We start from the raw sequence: 22,317 nt of genomic DNA on the forward strand, positions 1-22,317 counted from the left end.
CACACACACACACACACACACACACACACACACACACACACACACACACACAATGATAACTAGATCTAATAATTTAAGACCTACTTTTTTTTCCTTGTTTCAGGATGCTTGTCAAAAAACACAATTTACACTGCAAATGATTCTAAAAAAATGTATGACTATAACACAATAGGAGATACAATAATGAATAGAATTGGTAGTAGCAGCCTTAATGCCTCTTTTTACTTATGAAAACACACTGACGCACGAAAGATCTGAGGTGCAAAATAAGACTTTTGCTGGACGTAAAAGTGAAACAATTATCTCAAAATCTGTTATGAAAAGTGACACACCATGAAGCCTGCCAACTGTTGGAGCCATATGTTGTGTAGAACAGACTTTCTCAGTCCACATTTTACGTTTTGTTCTTAGCAGTGGGGTGCGTGTATAAATATCCCTGTGCCCACCTTACTTATGGGTTTTTGTTCTCACACACAGTATGAAGGGCTGTGTCCTGTGGTATTGTCTCTGCTCTGGTGCTCTAAACATTGCTGATGAGTGATGGCACATAGGTCAGGCTGAGGAGCCAAATCTTCAGAGGGATCCTCCGCTTTATCACCCAGGCCAGCCAGCAGCTGAGTACACAGTTGCTGTTTGGGGACGGGTCTGTCTCCAGTGGCAGTGGGCAGCTTGGTTATAGAACAGGTGCATCAAAGGACACCAGCAGAGAGGGTATTAGGGAGAAATGACAGGTAGAGCAGGGGAAGTGTCATTTTTTGAGCCATCATCAATGCCTTTCCAGATCTCTGGCCCTCCCTTTCTTCTTCTTTCCAACTACATCATCACACTTCTTTCTGATTTGCACCAGTGCGTCATCATACCCCCCCCCCGCAAACCTATCACGTCCATTGTTTCACCAGCTTTTAATAAACTAAAGGGCAGATTCCTGACTGGGGCAAGTGGTGTGGGCAGACCCACAAACCTGTCCTCCAACAACACACACACACACATATACAGTATATGCATGCACACACACACACGCACACTGTTTGGCATGCAGAGTGCCAAGCTCTTCCACTGTCTACTGACGCCAGCTCCTGAAACACACACACAAACTTACTCTACCTCTCTCTCTTTCTCTCTCAGACACACACACTCACCCTCACCCCATGTGCCAAGCTCCTAAAAGCTAAGCTCCTCACTAAATATATCCCCCCCAGTAAAGATAAGACAAACAGTGTGGATTTGAGAGCGGTATACAGCCAATGACAGACAGCCATGTGAGCCAGAGCTAAGCTTTTGTTAGCTTTACAATTTAGGCTTTGCAGAAACAGTGGAGAGATAGAAAGGGAAGATAGTGGGGGACATATATGTAAGAATATTCTGTGATTTCTATTTATTTCTGCTATTGTTCATCATATCATGGTGTGGGAGCCAATCGGAGTGCTGTTTAGAATTTATTTTCATAGAACAGAACAAAAGACAGAATCTCTTATCTTGCTGGATCAAAAACATGCACCTCAAATCCTAAATCTGCGTCCTCTCCATCCTCATTAAAAATAAAGAAAAACACTGGAAAACGCAGAGAGCGGCAGGTTAAAACCAGTGCATGAAACTAGATCAATCCTCCATTCAGCTCCAAGCCTAGGGCGGTCTCAAAAAAAGCGAGCAAAGAAATCGTAGGCATGTTTGTTTTGTTGCGTTGGACCAGGCTTCTTGGGCAGCAGAGATCTGTCACATGCTCGTCTGGCAGGGTGGTGGTAAGGATCTTCTTGATGGCCTGCGGTTCGTGCAGAGCATCCATTTGTCAGAAGTACATTCCTGCAGCAGTGAGACATTGTGAACTGCCTATCGGAGCTTCAACACTGTCCAAATAAATAGACTCACAATGGGCCCCTGTGTGTGTGTGTGTGTGCGCGTGTGTGTGTGTTTGCATGCATGTGTGAGAATATGAAACATGAGAGCACAAAAACTAACCATGCACTGCTCTGCCAGAGCATTGCTGTCTATCTGCACCTGGCTGAATGTGCGATCTTTCAAACACACCTCCTATTCCCCTCCCTCGCCTTTCTCCTCTCCAAACAGCTCAAAGGTGATTTTTAGTTGGAGGTGACGATGCACACGCTTTCTTTTTCTACACAAATTGTTTCTCATCTGGCGTCACTAGAAGTGGAGAGGGATGGCTGGAGGGATCACACAGATTGATCTCCACCTCTTTTTCTCTCTCTCTTTCTTGTGTCACCCTCTGTCACTCTCACCTCCTCCAGCCGTCTTTCTGTCCCGCTCACACACACACATCTCAGTTACATTCTGTTTCCCCTATTTATTGTTTCTTTGTCTGGCACTGCCTGTCCTCCACAGGGTTCACTCTTCTCTTTCTCAGATCCCCCCCCCCATCATCCCTCAGTCACTTGTAGTCACTTCATATTTCATTTAAACACCTTCTCCCTCTCTCTCACACGCCTCTCCTTCTCGGTTAGATGGAAGTGGTAGCTTGTCTCCTCCTCCTCCTACCTACCACAGAGTCTATTATATCTGTCATCATCTCCTAGCATAAGCCAGCAGCCTCGGGGTCCAACAGAACAGGCCAAGTCAATCACACCCTCACAGACATAAACGCACACACCTGTAAAACACATATCCATACGCATCCGAAGTTACACACACCGCTATTAACCTCATGCTCCACACGCTCCCTACAAGCTCTGCGAGTTCCACTATCCTTCCAGCCTCGCTGTCAGTGCCTGATTAGCAAATCTACCGGCGCCAAGATGTTTCCTCCTATTACACATCATGTCACACTGTTTCCTAATCAGAACCACTTGCAGTTTCTGGACCCATAGTGAGCAGAAAATACCTGCAATAAAAGAGGAATGTGCACCTGAGCTTAGGGATGTGCAAAACAGAAAACGTGAACAGTTTAACTCAAAACTCTGCATGAATATGAGCGTGGATCATGCACGTACAGCTCTGCAACAATGCATACATGTAAAACAAAAATGCATTACATCGTCTCACATCCAGCCTGTAGTAGTTCATACTGAGTTAAAGATTTGTTCAAAAGTACCTACAGGTTTGGTTTTTAGAGAATGTATCTTCAGTGTATTGGGTATTAAAATAAGCAGCTGTAGGTGTGTTGATCCTGAGGTGAGACACCCAGGCTGGTGGTCTTACCTTCAGCAGCCAGCAGCAGAAAGACAGCAGAGGGATCCAGAGAGAGGCTGAGATCCTGCACGCAACACTGGATTTGTTGTTCAACTATTGTTTCCCAGCCAACTCTTCTCTCCTGCTTTTACCTCTCTCACACACCGATTGTCTGAGCGCTATTCTCTCCTCCCTCTGTCCTACTGTCTCTCTAACCTCCTCTCTCCCTCCCTCCCTCTCTCTCTTTCTCTCACTCACTCACACACTGTCTCTCACTTTTCTTTAACAGGGAAATCACCACTAGAAAGAGAGAGAAACCTGGATGCACTGCCTGTGAGCACGATCGTCACATGTGGATTGTGACACAGCAATCGTATATCATACCCCCCCCCCCCCCCCCGTCTCTCTCTCATTCTCTCTCTCTCTCACACACACCAGCTGACGCACTGACACGCTCCACAGCAGCAAATGGGAATTCCAGCCCTGGACAGCTCTGCTCACCCCATCAAGAGAGCACTGACCAAAAGCTGCAGCCAGTTTTACGAGGTCAGGGTTATAAAACCGTTAGCAGATTTAGTTTATTTAAAAACAACTGGCCCCTGTGGCCTTCCTCTTCACGTGCTTTCTCCTACCATGACATGAAAGGTGGGGGTGTGCAGGTGGGGTGGGTGAGGGGGAGGAAGTGAGGAAAAGAAGAAGAGGTTAAATAACCCACCTCTGCCATCTCCACCTGATGGGAACATCTGTGGTGTAAGGACAGTTAACACAGTGGAGACTGTGATGCTGAGATATTGTCCACCTGTAGGCAAAGTTATATATAAGTTATATATACATATATATTATCAGGAATGTTAAATATGTCAGGAGAAAAACAAACAGCTCAAAGCATTTTCAACTTCACTTATCATGATCAAGTTTTGCAAATGTTTAAAATTAGAAATGGAGAGGTCATTTCTCAAACACTACGCATGGCTGAAACTCACTCTTTCATTTAATTCTGGATTATTTGTCTTCATCTGTAAACAATTATCTGATGGCCCTGTATGTTTGGAAATGTTGAAAACAGCAGCAATCGAGCCAAGCACTGAGCAGAGCAGATCCACACTGTAATGACCTCATCCATCATTCTCACATGGCTCAACATGAAGACAGACACCCTGAAGATATAAAAGGGACAAACTGTGATGAATGGGAAGCTAATAATGAGGGAGGCATCACCGTTACCCTGAGACAAGAGCCGCTGTATCTTCCCAAGGCTTTGCACACAACTGCTGCCAAATGATTGCGATATATTACATCAGTTGCTTTGCTTCTCTCTCAGCATCTCTGGAATGTTTGAACAGTTTAAAATGAGCAGGGTGATCAAAAACTGGCACAGATAGCAAAGGTATAATCCTCTAATTGAGGTGTAGAGAGAATTTAGAGAAAAAGAAAAACACAGAGCCAGACAAGTAAGTCGCATCATGTAGTAGCGAAGTAGTGAGAATGCAACATGTTTCACAGAGACAGACGGGGAGCAGGTTGGGGAGGGCTCGATTAAACAAGAAAAAGGGTGGTCAAACAGAGTGGGAATAACAATGAGCACAATGCCAGAATAGGTGAAAAAATAACATGAGCTGTGTGAGGCTGACAGCATATGTTCAGATACTCATTGTATCACACATACACACAGACACACACAGACACACACACACACACACACACACACACACACACACACACACACACACACACACACACACTGGTATGCAGAGTCAAAACTCTCTGGGGAAATAAGGGGAGTAAGCTGCACCATACTAAGTGGGGCTTAGTGGGTCAAAAGTTTAAGAAGCACAATTACCTGAAAGACCTCGGCTGACCCCCAAATTTCTCACCTTCTGTTCCCTCACACATGCACGCACACACACGCACACACACACACACACGCACACACACCTTCGACAGAGGCGATTTACAGCCGGCAGCAGCAGAGGGTGAAAACTTATACACCACCAACAGGCTCCTAGAGAGAAAGAGAGCGAGAGACCCACGTAAGCACAGTTTATATTTTGATTACACTTTCAGGCGTTGTAAATGATCACCACTGTGAACAGTGTCAAATGAAATGGTCATAACTCACCTGGACAGAATCTGACTGCCTCTCCTTGGCTTACTCAACTTGTGTCCACATGAGAGGTGGTGACAGGGAGTGAATGGCTTCAGATAATGTATCATAATATCACATTAAGAAAATGTCCGTCCAAGCCAAATGTGAATCCCATATGCGGGGAGGAGGGTGGGGTAAGAGGCAGAGAGGGGGAAGAAAGCCAGGAGCCGAGGATATGTCAAGCAAAAGGAGGGGAAACAGCAACATGACGTACTGCCGCAAAGGCAGCTTTCTGACAACTTGTAAAAACGTGTTCACTTCCTGTAGCAGTTGCGGGTAAACAGACAGTAATAAAAAGCTACGTTGTTCCTATATGACAGCTGTTGACACGTTATTTGCTTTTTAAGATGATGAACTTTTTATTCCCTCCACAAGTCCATCTTACTTATGCACTACTGCCTGGTCAGTCGCACCCTGTGGCTGTTCACACTAGCGATTAGGCCGCAGGTCAGGTTGCATGCTTGTTACATCAGTATGTAAGTCAGTGACTGTGAGAGTGTGATGTGGCAGTTGTCCCCATCTTGATCAAGATGTGAGTCATCTCCTCCTGCATCTCTGCTAATCCTGTTAGCAGGGCAGGGTCACATCACAGCTCAATCACACCTGAGTCACACATTCACCGGCCTATGGGCATGGTGTCCGAGCACTGATGGCCAGACTTTGTTCCATTGTAAAAGAAGTAAAGAGTTAAATATCTTTCTCTGTCAGTCTTTTACCAAAGCCCTCTGTTCTTTCCTTCAGTGCACGAAAGCCTGTTTCAAGCCGGTTCATATTATCTGTGAGAGGCACAAAGCTGTGGGCCTACTGAGGGTGCACAGACGTACTCAGTCTTCATTTGGAAGATTGATTTCCAGACTTATTTTAAGCTCCATGAAAAAAAAAGGAAGAGGCTATAATTTTGAGATTTATGTGGACCGGTGTGCAACAGAAAAACAGGCGGGTTTGCCTAAAAAACGGGAGCCTGAGAGCTCAAAAATAACACAAAATAATCCCAAAGTTGTAATTTACAATTGGTGTAGAATAACTTTCTTTGTTCTTGACCATGTAAAGCAATGTCACAGCAGCTGCCAAAGACAACTGATGTTTGATGAGCGTACCAGGTCTGGTCTTGGAGGAATAATGTCTAATACAGGAATAAAACACCAGTATCAAAGAGAGACTGCACTTCTCAGATAGTACTCAGAGGACGCAGTGAGTGCAGACTATAGTGTAGCTAATGATCCGTTCATTTACACACAAATACACACAGAGCATGATATTAAATGCGGAATGAGAACAGCAGCCCTGTGTGTGTGTGTGGGTTAAATTCTGAGACAGCGATAGATATGGAATAATGAGAGAGCAGCTAAGTGTTTCCCCATGTGCACCTGGGGCAGTGGCTGACCCTGTAAAGCCTTAGCCCTCACTCCCTCCACCCCCTCCCTCCGTGCCAATGCCCATAGGCACAGAGGAATCACTGGAATGAGGGAGAATGCCTGCTAAACTTGCTTCATCTCTCTATAGAAGTGCCGTTACAGAAGGCCTCCAGTCTAGCCCAGACAGAGAACACTTAACAGGCTGCTCTATCTTTCATACAGCCCTCCTGGGACACAATGCTAACTGACATATTTCTGATAAGAAGCCAACAGGTAGGTAGACACACATTTTTAAAGATTTATTTATTTTTTGGCCTTTTTAAGCTTTATTTTGATAGAGACAGCTGAAGAGTGACAGGAATGCAGGGAGAGAGAGATGGGGAATGACATGCAGGAAAGAACCACAGGTCAGATTTTAACCCTGGGCTGCTGCGGCAAGGACTGAGCCTTTGTACATGGGGCAGCTGCTCTACCAACTGAGCTAAACAACACCCCGGCAGACACACATTTTTGCCAAGATTAATGTATATTCAAGAATGTGTCCAATCTGACTGAATCATTTCAAAGTTTGTTAAAGCAATGATCTGAAACTCAAATATAAACAAAATGTTGCCCAACCCGAAGAAAAATGCACCGGTTGAACCAGCTTTCAGTCCCACACCAACTCATAGGTTTTCATCACAAAACTGGACAACGGCTAAATCTGTGTAGGTAAGTGTTTTCTGAGGCTTAAATGTTTCTCTGCATTGGAAATGTCTGAACCAGGCCGATTGTATTCATTAACATTAATTAAAGGACCAGTGTGTGGGATGTAGTTGCAATTTCAAACCCTATCCAGTCTCCATTTGTTCTCATTGTAAACAAGAAATTACGGTGGCCATAAAACATGAGAAAAATGCCCGTCTGAAGCCAGAGTTTAGTTTATCTGTTCAGGGCTACTGTAGAAATATTGAGGTTCAATGTGATGGACAGGAAAAGGACTTGCTGTGTGTAGATGTAACCTCATTCTAAGGTAACAAAAGCATGATGGTTCTTCTTTTCTGGTGATTATGCACTCAACTTCAACTCCAAGAAAAAGAACACAGTCCCTTTTTAGTAACAAAAACATAATTATTCTGATTTACTGATTACTGATGTATTTGTCTGATACACAACATGAAAACACAGCCATGTATATTGTATTTATTATATTCCTGCCATATTCTGTAAATCTGACACACCGGACCTTTAACTTTTCATATAGCATTATCACTAGATTAAAACTTCAGTTTATTTTTATGACTAAAAACCTGCAAAACTAATGACATCATCTCAAGATGTACTTCTCAAATGTTATCATGCTAACATGTTTATTCATACTGTACATCAAAGCTTTCAGTTTTGAAAGGGGACATACATACAGTCTAAATGAATTTGTTTTAAATTGTGTAATTAAATCAAGTGAAGCAACCATATTAAACATGAGACTTACACAGTGACATCAATTACACAAAGTGAACTGAAGGGCCAACATTTGCTCCTCTGGGGGAACAGTTCTGAGAAAAACATCTGAACGCAGGTGCTCTGTGATGTGTGTGTGTGTCTGTGTGCTTCCAGGTTTACGATTTGTTGTCATGAGAAAAGAAAGGCACACAGCCAGTAAACAGAAATTTCCCCTCTTGTTCTCAGATATCTGTTTAGACTTCATAGATTAGCCATGACTGCATCAGACGTGCACATTCACATGCATGCATGCAAACACACATAAACCTGCATGTGCACAAATGCACTCCGATCCTCCTAACTCCAGAGACATTTATGACCTTCCATGTATATCAGTTTTTACAGTGCAGTGCTCCTGAGCAGAACAGCAGTAAAGTGGAACGAGGACAAAACTGGAGAACAAGATTCTTTACAGTGAGCCTCCATGTCCTGCTTCTGCTGAGCAGAGACAGAAACAACAGAAAGCTGTCATTCACACCACATCTACAGAACATTGCATGCTGAGAGAGGACATCATCTGGGAGGAGGATTCATGGTAGTTTTATTCCTGTGTTCAGGGAAGATGAAGATGCCAAGGTCCTCTCATACAACATGTAGACCAGTATCAATGAAATTCAATTAAGGCAATAAAACTACTACATACATCTATGAAACCACATCGAAATGTTGCATTATATACATGCCAGTTCAAGGGCTTCCCTGGCCTCTGCCGCTTTGTTTAGAATATTTTATTATGGTATTTTTTCTTCACTGACAAGAATCAAAATGGGAGTGTCACAACTACATGGTATGAGCCACCTGTGTATCATATATTGAATAAAGAAATCTATCAGGATCATGTTAGTAATATTCTTACTGTCATCAATCCCATGAAAATACCAAAATCAACAATGAACTGATCCTAGTAACAAGAATTGTCTGTGTATCCTAAGCCTAATGCACCGTGTTCCTCCATTGTTGTCCAGAAACTATTAAAAAACTCACATCGGTGAGTCACCGTTGCGACATCTGGCCACGGTCCTGAAAGCCACAGATGGGCTGGAGAAAATGGAAAGTATTGAGAGACACTTAACACATTGCTGTTTTAGACTTTGTGGGATTTCTTATCAAAAATCAATGTACTATTTGACTAATCCTACAAGATGTTCTGTACATTATACATGACAACCAGATTTCAAAGACCACTGATGAGGGCGCACTCATTCAGTTTGCTGTTGCTGTGCCACAGAGCATGACAGGGCAGAAAATGGGAAATGTGGGCACAAAGAGACAGAGTGACAGGAGGAGAGGGAGCGGTGGATGAGGAAGGAGGGGGGGAACGTGTTGAAGTTCCTCACACCATGCTACAGAAGACGAAAAAAGACCAAGCATGTACTCAGGAAGCTCCCTGCCACCAGCAACCGCACCGACGTCACCCTTTGTCTTTGGCTGGTGGGTGACTGGGGAAGCTAATATTTTAGTATGTGTGAAAGCAGACAGAGAGGACCTGATAATGCCGGGGGTGATGTAATGCACTGTTTCTGTGCTCAGTGTAAAGGGGGTAAGGCAGGAGGGGTGAGTGCATGTGTCTGTTGGTTACACAGAAAGGACTTGGTGGTTGATTACCTAATGTTTGACTTATCCCCTTACTAGAATTTGCACTGCAGGCTCTGATTACAGTGGCGCCTCAACCTGAACAAGTCTTTTTAGCCAAACACATAATGATGGTGCAGATCTTCTTAATCTCCCAATACTCTCCTCTGTATGCTTATATATGTTTGCATTTAATATAGGCAATATATATCCCTTATAAACCACTGATATGTTAATAAACCTCAAACCTAACCAGGCTGATAGAAAATGTCTCCATTCTATTTTGTCTACCTTCTTTCAATGTGAGATTTGGCCCGGATGATGTTTCATATCTTTGTTGCCTGGATACACTCTGACTTTTGGACTCATTACAGCCCATCTTTATCTGTACTTCCTACAGCTGTGGGCACCTTGTGAGGCAGCTGGATTTAGAGAGATCATTAAATCACACACTTGAATGGAAAGAAACCATGAATGGACAGACCATGAACAGACAGAAACCATGAAACAACATGAAACCATGAACAGACAGAAACCAAGAAACAACATGAAATCATGAACAGACAGAAACCAAGAAACCATGAATGGACAGACAAGGAAACAAAGGAAACACAGGAACTATATAGACAGGACTAATAAGACACAGGTGAAACAAATCAGGGGCAGGTGCAGTGACAGGTGACAGTGGAACTACAAAATAAAACAGGAAAACACAGACAATCAAAACTATGACAGATCTAGATGTTGCATACTGATTCTGTGGTGAGAAAGGCAACGCAGATGGCACAGATTTTTGACAAAATTACAGGTATCCCCTCAAATACTGAGGAATTTCTACTCCTACACCATCAAGACAGTCCTGACAGGGAACATCACTGTCTAGTACAAAAGCACAAAACAAGACCACAAGACCCTGCAGAGAGTGGTTTGTTCAGCTGAAGGTAAAACAGGTGGTGCTCTGCCTGTTTAATACACAACTAGAACAGACACTGCAAAAAAAAAAAAAAAAACCTTAGGCATTGTTTGCAGCTCACAGAAAGACATTTTACTGTGATTGTTCTTTTATAGGTATATGTGACAAACAATAAACTGGATTGAGATGGAGCCAGTTTATAGTCAATAGACATTCATTCTAAGGACAATTTCCCGTCTTATCAACAGGTCTGGTGGATGCAGTGTAATACCCTGTCATCATAATGTGTTGCACACATGCTGCCCAGAGCTGAAATATGGTTCTGCTTTAACGCCTCATGTCTTTTGCCATGTCTCAGAGGGATTTATACCAACTCAGGTAAACACACAAGCACATCAAAAAGCATACATTTTCCAGTTAACTTGACTGTTAGCTAACAGGCCATTACTACCAAATCATTCATATACAAGACAACAAACTTTCTAGTTGTGCACACACATCTCACCTCCCTTTAAGTTTTACACATCTCTATGGAGGGACACAATGAAAACACATGTTGGTTAGCTGACGGACCATGTTCTTTAATTAAAGTTGTGTGTGCATATGTTTATTCCACCTTCCACTTTGTGTCTATGCTGATGTGGCGGTTGTTGGGTCACCGTTGATTGACTGAAGGCTGAATACGTCACCCAGGAGGGAAGAGTAGTTGATGTTTTTCACTGTAGCCCCACCAGCATCAAACCTCGCATCCATTTCAAACTGGAGATGACAGGAATACACAACTTACTACGCAACTCTGACCGCAATGCATGTGTTAAAAGTTATCTAACACTGCCTTGTTTAAAGTTTTCAAAAAGAAAGTGTCCTTTACCTCTATTAGACTGATTAAATCTTTTACACAGAAAACGAATTGAATTAGTACCAAGAGTGTAAATATTATGAAGAATAAGAAAGGAGGAAAACTGGCAGTACTAAACAGCTCCTGGACTGCAGCAGAGACTAGAGATCGATCTGGAGCTGATGTCACTATGTCACAATACTGGTGACACCTTCAAAGGTGCACAAGGTTGAGTGGCCAGGTTTTGTCTAAAGGAGGGCAGAAACTAGTTTGGGCTTTGACGCATACACACATACACACTGACCCACACCCCTTTTAAGAGTTAAGATTCTGCTTTTGGCTCACTTACCAACTGAGTCATTACAGGTAGGGGTAAAATGTAGATTGTGTGAACTCACTTGCTGAGGTTCATCTGATTCACTCTCTTTAAAAAGATGCCCCTTTGCTTTCTACATTTTTCTGTGTTTTTTGTTTTTGCTGTTACACACTGCTGTCCGCCCTCTCTCTCTCTCTCCCTCTCTCTCTTACCTTGAAGGTGTCTTCAGGCACTACTGAGGGAGCAGGGTGCTCTATCCAGTTAATGCCTGCCAGGAATGCATGGTAGTCAATGTCATCCCCATCTGCAAATCTACAGCAGACATGCATCCAGATTAGAAACAGGTACAAACTATGCAGTGGTCCCCAAATAACATTAAGCTATTTTGCTCTACTTTCAATGCACGGTTACATTCTAAATGCAGGTTGAGAGATTTTTCATCCATACCAAAACATTTTCTGTCTCAAGATCTGGGCTATACTTTACAATGAATGAAATGAATCATTCAAAACCTCTCTGAAAATGCAGTGGGTCCTTGAACTGTTCTAGCCTGAACTGTGCTGTGATTAGTGGGCTCTTACTTGCTGAGCAGACCTCCCAGCAGGTTGTCAGGCAGAGGAAGCTGGAAGGCCTTACAGACAGTCCTTGTCTCTTTGGTGGAAAGACGACCAGTTCTGGAGGGACATAGCAAAGCAGGGATGCAGGTATCCAATGTAAGAAAAAATAAATAAAACAAGAGGTTATGCATAACTGTGGAGTGGAAATGAAGCTCATGCATGTGTGTTTCTACAATGATTAGGTTTTATAAAAGACATCAGCTGTACATACAGCTTATGTCACACCACAGTGAGGTCAAGTTGGGATTTTGTTGTCTTGTCATTTCCTGTTTTATTTAGATATTTACCTGCCCTCTCGTTTCAGGTCACTTGCCCTTCCTCATGTGTCACCGGTCTGATTGTCTTCCCCGCCCTGATTGTTTCCACCTGTTTCCCATTACCCTGTGTATATCTTGTCTGCGTCTCCCTCTGTCCTGTGCCGAAGTGTTTCGTCTTCCGATCGTGCACCAAAGCCGTTTCCAAGCCATGCCACGGTCATAGTGTTTTGTTCGTGAGTTTTTGTTTTCTCTTCATAAGAGTGATTTTTTTTTTTTTTTTTTTTTAATTTTCTTCGTCTAGCTTTTGTTTCATAGAGATTAGTTTAGTTGTTTTTTCAGCCTCCCTTGGAGAGATTTCAGTTAATGTTTTGCAGCCTGTTGATTTTCCTCTTTGTGAGTGATTTTGATTTTGATCCATTTTTCATAACTAGTTTAGAGTTTTTCCTCCTTTGGAGTGTTTTTTGTTTTCCCTAGTTAGGTCAGTTTTTCATAGCCTGTTTGTTGTATCACTCTGTTGAGAGGATTTTGTTTTCTCAATAAAATCTGCTCACTGACACCTCAGCATCTGAGTCCTGTATTGAGTCCGGCCTGACAGCTTAATAAATCGTATTTCTGTTTTTGTCCGGACATGTGGTTACAACCATTTGTTTTTAACTATCTATGTAGTTGCCCACTTCGCACTGATAATGACTATAATTCATGCAAACTTTACCATTCAACCTCTTTTGGACAAATACAATTCATGAAAACAAGCTTAAAAAAAAAATAATATTTGAGGAAAAAGGCTTCTTAAAGCAACTTTTCTCCACTACACTGACTCGTAATCAGGTGAATGGTCCTATGTCTGGTCTCGCACTTTGTAACTTCGTGCTTCGGGTATGTAAGTCATAAATCTACTTTACCTACACAACTATTTGACTGATTTTGGTGAAACTGGATCATATTTTATGGAGAAAATGTTTTCTGGTTTTCCCTCTGATGTCCTCTGGCTGCTCCGCCTCAACTCTCTGTGACTTACAGAGTTTATGATGGACAGTGAAGTAAACTGCTGACAACTGTAGCTGCTGTTAGCCAATGTTAGCTCGGTTTGTTAGCTAGGCTGCCAGGACTGTAAGCTCAGAGCACTGGGGGAGTGTTAGTGTTTGTACCACCTGCAAGAGGAGGTTTTCAGGCTGGGGTGCAGGGGAATGCTGATGGGGAGTAAGGCTATGTCATGCCAGAACCGGAGCTGGGCAAGTGGTCAATGTAACATGATGACAGAGGTGAAAAGACCAAAGAGGACAAGAAGCTGCCGGACAAGAGTAAATGTGGGACTGACTTTTAGTGGTTGGTGAGAGCTTGGTGAAATAAAAGGCTGAAAGACAGACACCGAACTGGGCTGACTGCTGTTGGACTAGTCAGTAATATTAGCTGCTGTTGGTGAGCTGGTTGATGATTAGCTGTTAGCAAAGTTGTCGACTCGCCAGTCTTTGATCATAAGTAATGTAATCAGAACAAATACTCGAGTACAGCTGAACATATTTACACTCTGGGGGTGCTAAATAGCAAAAATACCAATTTCCATGCAATTGTCTCAAATTTAATTTGCATAAAAAGAATGTGTGTTTGTAAAACAGAGGATGCTTCTCCTCTGGCCACAGCTGTTTTCCACAGTGATGCTGTGCGGTGCAGAGGTCCATTCTTGTCATGCCATCTTCATTACAGGGATGTTGATGAACAGTTTGACACTAGCTGAGATTGTCAACACAGCCACATAAACAGACAAGTCAGATTAACCTTGTGGCACTGTTGACCTCCATGTCAGCTAACCCGCCCGTGTTAAAGGTCTACTACATATGGACTGGCAATTCTATACTGCATACATGGAATAGGCATGTGGTCTTATGCACAAAGACAGACAGAAACAGACCAAATATTTTTGTGTGTCCTCTGGACTGCAGAGCTACATGCCATACAGGTCTTTAGGGTCCATCTGGTTCCAATGCTCCACTCTCACACTGCTGGAACTAATTGTTCCTCTGAGATATGGGGCCACTAGCTGCACGATTGATGTCTTGTTGTGAAGCTATCTGTCTGTGTGTGTGTTTCTGCTCTAACAGTGTTAACATCTGTGTGTTTGTGTGTGTGTGTGCTCCTACTTGTGTCGATCCTGGTGTGTGAAGGCTCTGGCCATGTCGGGGAGTTCTTCAAAGTTCTTCTTTTTAAGGAAGTCCTGGGCCACAGCCAGCATCAGACCCAAGTCCACCTGAGGCTGCTCACGCTCTGAGAAACGTCGGCATAGAACCAGCACCTCATGCACAGACAGACCGCAGTCCAGGCCCATTAGCAGGCCCCTATGGCGTGCGCACACACACGTGCGCACACACACGCATGCATGCACACGCGCGCACGCATGCGCACACACACCACACACACACACACACACACACACACACACACACAGCCGCTGTTTGAATAGTTGAACTGTATGATATGCTTTGTCACTATGTAAGCTTCCTGCCACCTATTTGATTTCTTCTTCCTGGTTGTACACTATGTATAATTGCTAATTATCATTATAATGTTAGCAGGAATTACACTTTATGATCAGATGGGTAGTACCAGATGGGCTAACAACTGATCATCCACTCCAGTACATATTATTGCAGGAGGGGAACACCAAACGATTTATTTAGTTTATTCTGCAATGTACCTGAGTGATTCATACGGGATGAAACCAGTATTGCTGGGGTCACTGAGAGCCAGGAACTTCCTGATTTCACTCTGTTTCTCCTCTGGAGTGGAACGTAGTTTACTGAGGATGTTGCCCACATTGGCTTTGGGGAACTTTGGACAATTACACAGAAATACAATCTTTAATCACACATAGCATTAAGTAACACTAAGGATAAAATGGATGCCTTATAGTAACACACAGCTAATAGCTGACAGAGGCTAACTCCTAGAAAACCACAGGAAACAAATATTTCTCCTTAAGTTCCCTCCCTACCTCCTCGGCATGTTGCTCCATGTAGTTAAATGTGTATTCATCAGCATCCAGAAGTTGGAAATGCTTATTGTTGAGGCAGAGGGTAACTCCCACGTATAGATCCTGAGCTGTGAAGTACTCAGACAGCTCGCTCTTAAACAGCTCCTGGCCTGGCTTCTTTATACGACCACGCTGCAGAAACTTACCACCAAGCACACCTGATGCATGACATGTGAGAGAGGGAAGGATGAAAGGGTGGGTCATTTTTTAATCGCATTTAATATAAAGTACATTTAAATTCAGACTCATATTATTTTGTTTTACATCATTTAATTTTTGCCATGCTGAACAGTCCATAAATCCATGACATACTATCCAACTTGAACTGTAAAAAAAAAACCTCTCAAATATTGATTTACATTGATGGGAATAGCTCTATCCCTGAAGAAGTGGGTCTATGCATGAAACATCATCTGTTTCATCTGTTTTCAAGACTGTCAAAATGGAAAGTGAATCTGACAAACCCACCATGAGAGTCATAGATTTGTAGCTCAAGTCCTGGGAACAGTTCTGGTGCACCATGGTCCTAACATTTTTACCTGAATTCCTCTGTGGACGTTCAAACACACTGATGGAGTCATCGCAGAGATAGAAGGAGATGATGAATACCCTGTCTCTGTCAACTGCATCGGTGGTCACCATCTTGGCACGGAAATTCAGCACATTACTATCTAGGCCACATCTAGGGGGACATAAAGACACACTATTGAGGGCCTCCACTAACACATATACATTATGTTATTACATACATTATTATACAACATTTCAGTGTGTATTTGATTGTGACTGCATGTTCAACTCATCCAACCTGTCTTTCTCCATGAATTTTTGGAAATCTGCCTTTGGAGGCTTGGGCAGAAGGCCCTTGCAGGAGCTTAGTGAGTCCTCCTCTGAGCCAAAGCCATTGTAGGGGGGCACAGGCCTCAGGGTTTGGGGGGCTGTGGAAGCTTTGTACTGCACTGGGGTGAAGTCCTCTGAGAGTAGGAAGGAGAAAGAAAAGACAAAACACTTAAGAGAAGAAAGCAACCTAGGAGGAGGGCTGAAATGATCCATGTAGGATCCCAGCAGCTTGGTTCTGACTGTACCCCTGAGCTGACCTCTGACTCAGTCAGACAGAACTCTCCATCAGAGTGGCCTTTAACCAAGGGCTCCGCCTGGTTTTCTACTGTGACTAATGCAGTGAGCCCCAAAACCTACCAGGGTGGCAGACACATGCAGGACCAGCTGGGGTTTCTCCTGCTGGAGAGCGGTGTGCCTCCTGCGGTCCCCACTACCTTTAACCATGGAGACATGGAGAAATAGCTGTGCTGGAGGGCCAGGATATCTAATATTAGGAGGACAGTGGTGCTGAACTCTGTAATTGGTTTCTTTTATCCACTTACCAGGGAGTGATCGAGAGAACCAGAACATTATAAAGATACCGAGTAACCCCAGTCCAGTTTGAAAAACAGTCTTACTCAGAACACTTCAGTTGGACTAAGTATAGAGATAAAAACAATGCAGCGCTAGTCTCAGTGATTGGTTTTGTAGGAAGGTAACAACTCTTGCTGGTGCTTGCTCTTACTGCCTCTTAGTGTTCAGATGAACGTACTGCAGGTATGAACAACTGATGACTAAAAATCCATTCAAATGTGTGACTAGATTTATTTCATTCTGCCTTTGGAAATAAAGGAAACGCCAATGTCAACATATATTACATTATTATTCACTTCATTTTGCTCCACATGTTTTTGCACAGATAAAACTTTTGATGTCACAGTACAGAATTTAGTCAAAACATTTGTACCCATACTGAAATAAAAAAAAAAAAAGAAAAATACATGAGGATGGGTTACCTATGCCATATTTGGAGCGGTAGTAGTCTTTGGTGAAGTCATCACAGTCAGTGATGATCACTCTTCTGCCCCACACGTTCACCTCCCCACCCACAGTCAGATCACAGTCCTTATAAAAGTCCTCATGGACAGCGCCTGTCTGGAAGACAGACAGAGAAGAAAGAGGGAAGAATGAGATGAGTGAGAGAAACAGCTGTGGAATCATTTCATTGATTTAATTTGGCTAAATGTATGTTTAGATTGCATTCATGTTAATGATTCCTGGTGCTACTGTATCACACTGTAGATCTACAACTGCACAGCCAGAAAAACACATGTTCTACAGTAAGCACCAAAGAAAAAGTCTGTCTGACAGCAAGGTAAAGAGAAAATATTCTTAATACTGTATAGCTCACACTAAAAGACCTTTTACCTTTTTTATGTAGCCAAAATACTTTTTTCTGCTGACCATTTCCACAGCAGTGTTTCTATGCTGGGATCTCTGTCTGCTTCACTAAACTGGGGGCATGCTGACCGCCATCTACAGTCAAGAATACACTGATACATTCATACAACCTGTCTTCAATATAGCATGACTATGCTATTAAGATTGAGATGAACTAAACTGTAATCCAATTACAGTTACAATTACACTAAATTTGACCTTAATCACCCCATACTTTTGGCCACACAGAATAGCTTAGTTTTAGGCCTACTGCCAAGAGTGCAACTCCTGGGTTATATAATAGACTCTCTCACTGCCAAGTCACTTTATGACCCCACAATGAACATTTCACTTTTCATCTCTATTTTCCTTGTTGTCATGTTCAACATGTTTGTAGTTTGAGTGTGGCTCAGACAGGACATACCTTGAGGCTGTCCAGTATGAAGCGTTTTCCCTGACTTGGGGAGGCAAACACATTGAGCACCGTGCGGTCTGTGATCTCTCCAGGCTGCTTCATTCGGGCTGGACACTACAGACAAATAACAAAACAACTGAAGGACAGAAACTGTTATACAAAACACATTAAACAAGATCTTCACAGAACTCAACGGGTTTGGACAGAATGAAGAGAAAGAGTAAAGATGTGATCTATCCTTGAGGACATGGTGGTTTACCATTGGATGGTGGATTCTGGTCAACCTTTGGGGGTGACATTTAATAAAAAGCATCAGAAGAAACAAAATTACTGGACTGAAAACACACACACACACACATGCACGATTGAGGCCTGGCTCTCTTTCAAGATGAATTAGGCTTCAATCAGTAACTGGAGGAGAAAGCCAGAATGCTTGAGGGAAATTGGATGCTACAGCAGTCCTGTCAGAATGAATTAGGTCTTATTGAGGGGAGGGAAGGTGGGAGACAGATGAAAAGAAGTCAACAACCCAGAAAGAGAGGCACTGCAAGCCTTTGGGTTTGGAATAACTAGCTATAAATGTGCTCATAGACAAGGAAAATGAACAGACTTAGACAAACTGTGGAAGACGTTCTGCTACATTCATATACTCCCTCGATGTTCCTTATCACCTGTAAGAATTTGTAGAGACTCTGGTTATCACTGTATCATGATGCTTCACCTTAGGTAGTTTGCTGCGGTGTAAAAACTTGGCCACGGTATCTCTCCCGGAGTTTGGTGAGATGACCTCCCGGATCTCTATGGTGTCATCAGCCAGGAAGTAGTGCAGTATGAGGTCCCGGGAATCCCCAAAAACGCTCCCTGTGTCATTCCAGAGGCAAAAGAAGCGCAGGACTTTGCGGTCATGGTCCAGGAATTGCTTAAGTGTGTCATGCCTCTCATATGGCCGAAGTGGCTTCATGCTTTTCTCAGTCTGGATGAGGGACCATGTAAATAAATGAATAAATTATTATTGACATTTTATAGACTAAACTATCACTTCATTAAAAACATAATTCATAGAAAAATGTGAAATTTATATAATGTATACCTCTTCCCGGAGGTTGCTGTAGGGGTCATCAGGTACAGTGGTACTGTCATTTAGGTGCACCCCAAGTTTTGTGAGAAAATTCCTTGTAAAAGAGTCACAGTTGGTCAGAGTGAATGTGCGTGAGTACAGCACCATCTGTTGGCTGATGTTAAAATGGAAGATGTTGTAGAACTGGTCATCATCCGGTGGTGGCAGTGGGATACGCTGGCGATAAATAAGTGTTCCTGCCACAAAGAACAGCAAACACAGCAATGTTGAGCTGCAAGTATTAAATTGCTCATCATCTCTCAGTAAAGTTAAGTGTTAACTTCATTTGAGCTATAGTCTCAAGACATTTGCTGTAATGTTACAGACACCTTGAGGGATGCGACTGTTCTTGTATTCTGGTTCCACCACCTGTATGGTATCATCTTCCAGGTAGAAGAAGATTTTACACTTCCTGATTCTGTATGTCTCATCTCGTGACTGAAGCACAGCCTCCTGAAAGTATGCTTCAAAACACAAGGCCTACAGGGGCAAAAAAAGGCATTTTATCAAATGATGATCATTGACTTTCACAGACATGAAAATGTTCATGCTAGTGCAGCATTGATGAAATTCTTAAGACTAACTGGGTCAATAGTACAATCTACTGGAGGTACTTTACTATACCAACTGACATATTAACATACTAAATAGGAGTCATATATAACCCGTAACAACCTTAACAACTGTGGACAAAAATATGTGTGTATAGCTGGTAAAACAATTAATGTCATGATCAATTTCAGACTGTTTACCTGTTTGTCAAAGGCTACCCATGATGGTAAATGACTGCCCTGTCCTTGAGGGTAAACAGAATATTTTGGTTTAATCTTCTGGTCAGCTAACAGCTCTCCTCCGATGCCTGGCTTCGCAGATCCCACCAACATATGAACTCCATTGGAATAGTCAAAATGTTGGGATTTGTGAAATCTCTCCTTCCCCAGCTGGAGAACAGAAGAGAGAAAGTGTCAGCCTGGATAGAATCATCACTTTCTATTAGAAAACACACACACATGTGTGTATTTGCATAATATGTGTACCGGTAAGTGTAATACTAACCTAGAAATGACTTCTTTGATTTTAATTCAGTGTTATTAAGATCATAAAATTTTTAAAGGCTTGTATTCACTGCAGACAAGTTGTTATGTTGTCATGGTTTAACTAGAAGGTTCCTGTAACGTTGGTCTTTATGGAACGGCTTTATGTCACTTCAGCTTGTATCATACCCTTAGATGCATGATGGGGTCAAAAATGACCCAGTGAGGTTGTTTTCTTGCAATATCCTCGCAATGAAAAGTTGTTCTCATTTCATATTCCAGCTATTCCTCAAAAAACATGTTATTGATATCATGCCATTATATTTTTTAACTTACCTTTTATACATTTTCCAAAATTGCAGTTTTTATATTACTACCCCAGCTTCCATAGGTGGGTCAAAATGACCCACATTCACATCCTATGGAATTTCATGGGAACCTTTGATTCTTATCAACTGTGACTGTCGGGATATAGTGTGAAATGTGTATGCATGTCATTCATCACTACTGTGTGAAAGAGTAACATTATTCTGTGTGTATGTGTGTGTGAAAGGGTGTGTGTTCCATCTTCTATCATCAAATTTGCCTACTTTATTGTTTGCAAAACTAGCTAGCTAACCAAGCTATCTGACATTACTGTATGCTCTGCGCCGCATGCATGTGTGCATTTATATATATATATATATATATATATATAGTATATATTGATTATATATATATATATATATATTAGCTTCATATTGACCAATAAGTTTACTTGTCATTCTCTTCCTTTTATGTTTCCTCATCCAAAGTGTCATGGCTAGGTATACAGTAGAACACACACACACCACTGAACGGGTGTTGACATTGTTCTATTGCTGTTGTGTAATTTTCTTTTCCAATTTTATAAAAATGTTTAACGTGAAAAATACTTTCACGAAATCATTCTTGTGTGGACCAAAATATAATACAAATGATTATTCTTAATCAAAGTGACAAAGTAGTATAAAAACACATGGATTCTAACACGGGTCATTTTTGACCCACTTATGAAGAGTGTAGGGTGTCCAGTCACTTAAACATGCTGCATGTGTTGTCTGCTCTCATCAATAAAGACTTCTTGTTAGAATTCGAAATAAATGCACATGTAGCGTAGCTAGCTAGAGAGTCTGCTACTTTAATATTACATTTCTACTTAGTGCTGACTCGAGCTTCACTGTCAAATGTCCCACGTGTAGTTAACGTACCTGTTTATTAGGAGAATTCCCGGGTAGAAACGGTAAGGCCATGGCTGTAATGATCAAAACGGGTGGGTTTCTTTCTTCAGACAACTGAGCAGCTGGAAAGTTCCAGAGGTCTGTTGTTGGTTACCATGGAAACCATGTTTAGGGACGTCTCCTGACAACGACCTATTCAAACCAGTTTCATTCAATCAGCGGCAAATCAGAACACAAGTTGTATATTCTAATAATATATTATTTAACACCAAGCCGTTACTTATTTATGTATCTGTTTTATCGTTTTTTTCCATTTGTTGTTTTACTTTATTACGTTGCTCCATTTTACTGTCATCGTGTTGTTTCATTATTTGTCTATATGGTTGTTTAAAATATTAAATTGTGTGAAAAAAAGAGAGAATCAGTTCATACTGCTGTATGCATGTGCACACAATGTGAGAGAAATTTCCACTCAAAAATACAAAGAAAAAAAACATGAGATACTTTCAGTGTAAAATTTGTCATTGAAATACCTGCACTATACACACAACATATCATTAACTTATGATTTGTCACGTTTAATCACACAGGTACAAAGGTTTCCAGTGATACTAATTAATGTTTTTCCATTTATCCTCCAGTGAAC

General features: G+C 42.1%; 2 protein-coding genes across 3 annotated transcripts in view; both read right to left on the reverse strand.

Moving 5' to 3' along the window:
* The window catches only part of ndp (norrin cystine knot growth factor NDP), a 34,920-nt gene extending 31,463 nt beyond the window's left edge, over positions 1–3,457 (reverse strand). Inside the window, exon 1 of the mRNA XM_027290711.1 lies at positions 3,154–3,457. The gene's annotated coding sequence lies outside the window, so the exon portion shown is untranslated. The remainder of the gene's footprint in view (positions 1–3,153) is intronic.
* Positions 3,458–10,738: 7,281 nt separating this feature from the next.
* On the reverse strand, positions 10,739–21,845 carry efhc2 (EF-hand domain (C-terminal) containing 2). 2 transcript variants are annotated; one of them, XM_010750439.3, is made up of 15 exons: positions 21,702–21,842; positions 20,191–20,379; positions 19,768–19,918; positions 19,412–19,635; positions 19,043–19,294; positions 18,331–18,435; positions 17,483–17,621; positions 16,456–16,621; positions 16,187–16,329; positions 15,609–15,805; positions 15,312–15,445; positions 14,758–14,952; positions 12,327–12,419; positions 11,958–12,057; positions 10,739–11,350 (listed from the first exon to the last, which is right to left on the reverse strand). In XM_010750439.3, the coding sequence occupies exons 1-15, from the start codon at positions 21,741–21,743 to the stop codon at positions 11,222–11,224; spliced, it is 2,259 nt and encodes a 752-aa protein (XP_010748741.2). In that variant the 5' UTR covers positions 21,744–21,842; the 3' UTR covers positions 10,739–11,221. The 2 variants fall into 2 exon arrangements, with proteins under 2 accessions (XP_010748741.2, XP_010748742.2); XM_010750440.3 differs by lacking the exons at positions 10,739–11,350; positions 11,958–12,057; positions 12,327–12,419 and adding an exon at positions 14,197–14,350 and having other exon boundaries at positions 21,702–21,845.
* Positions 21,846–22,317: the final 472 nt, after the last annotated feature.

This window comes from Larimichthys crocea, chromosome XVIII, assembly GCF_000972845.2.
Source record: "Larimichthys crocea isolate SSNF chromosome XVIII, L_crocea_2.0, whole genome shotgun sequence".
Taxonomy (NCBI): domain Eukaryota; kingdom Metazoa; phylum Chordata; class Actinopteri; family Sciaenidae; genus Larimichthys; species Larimichthys crocea.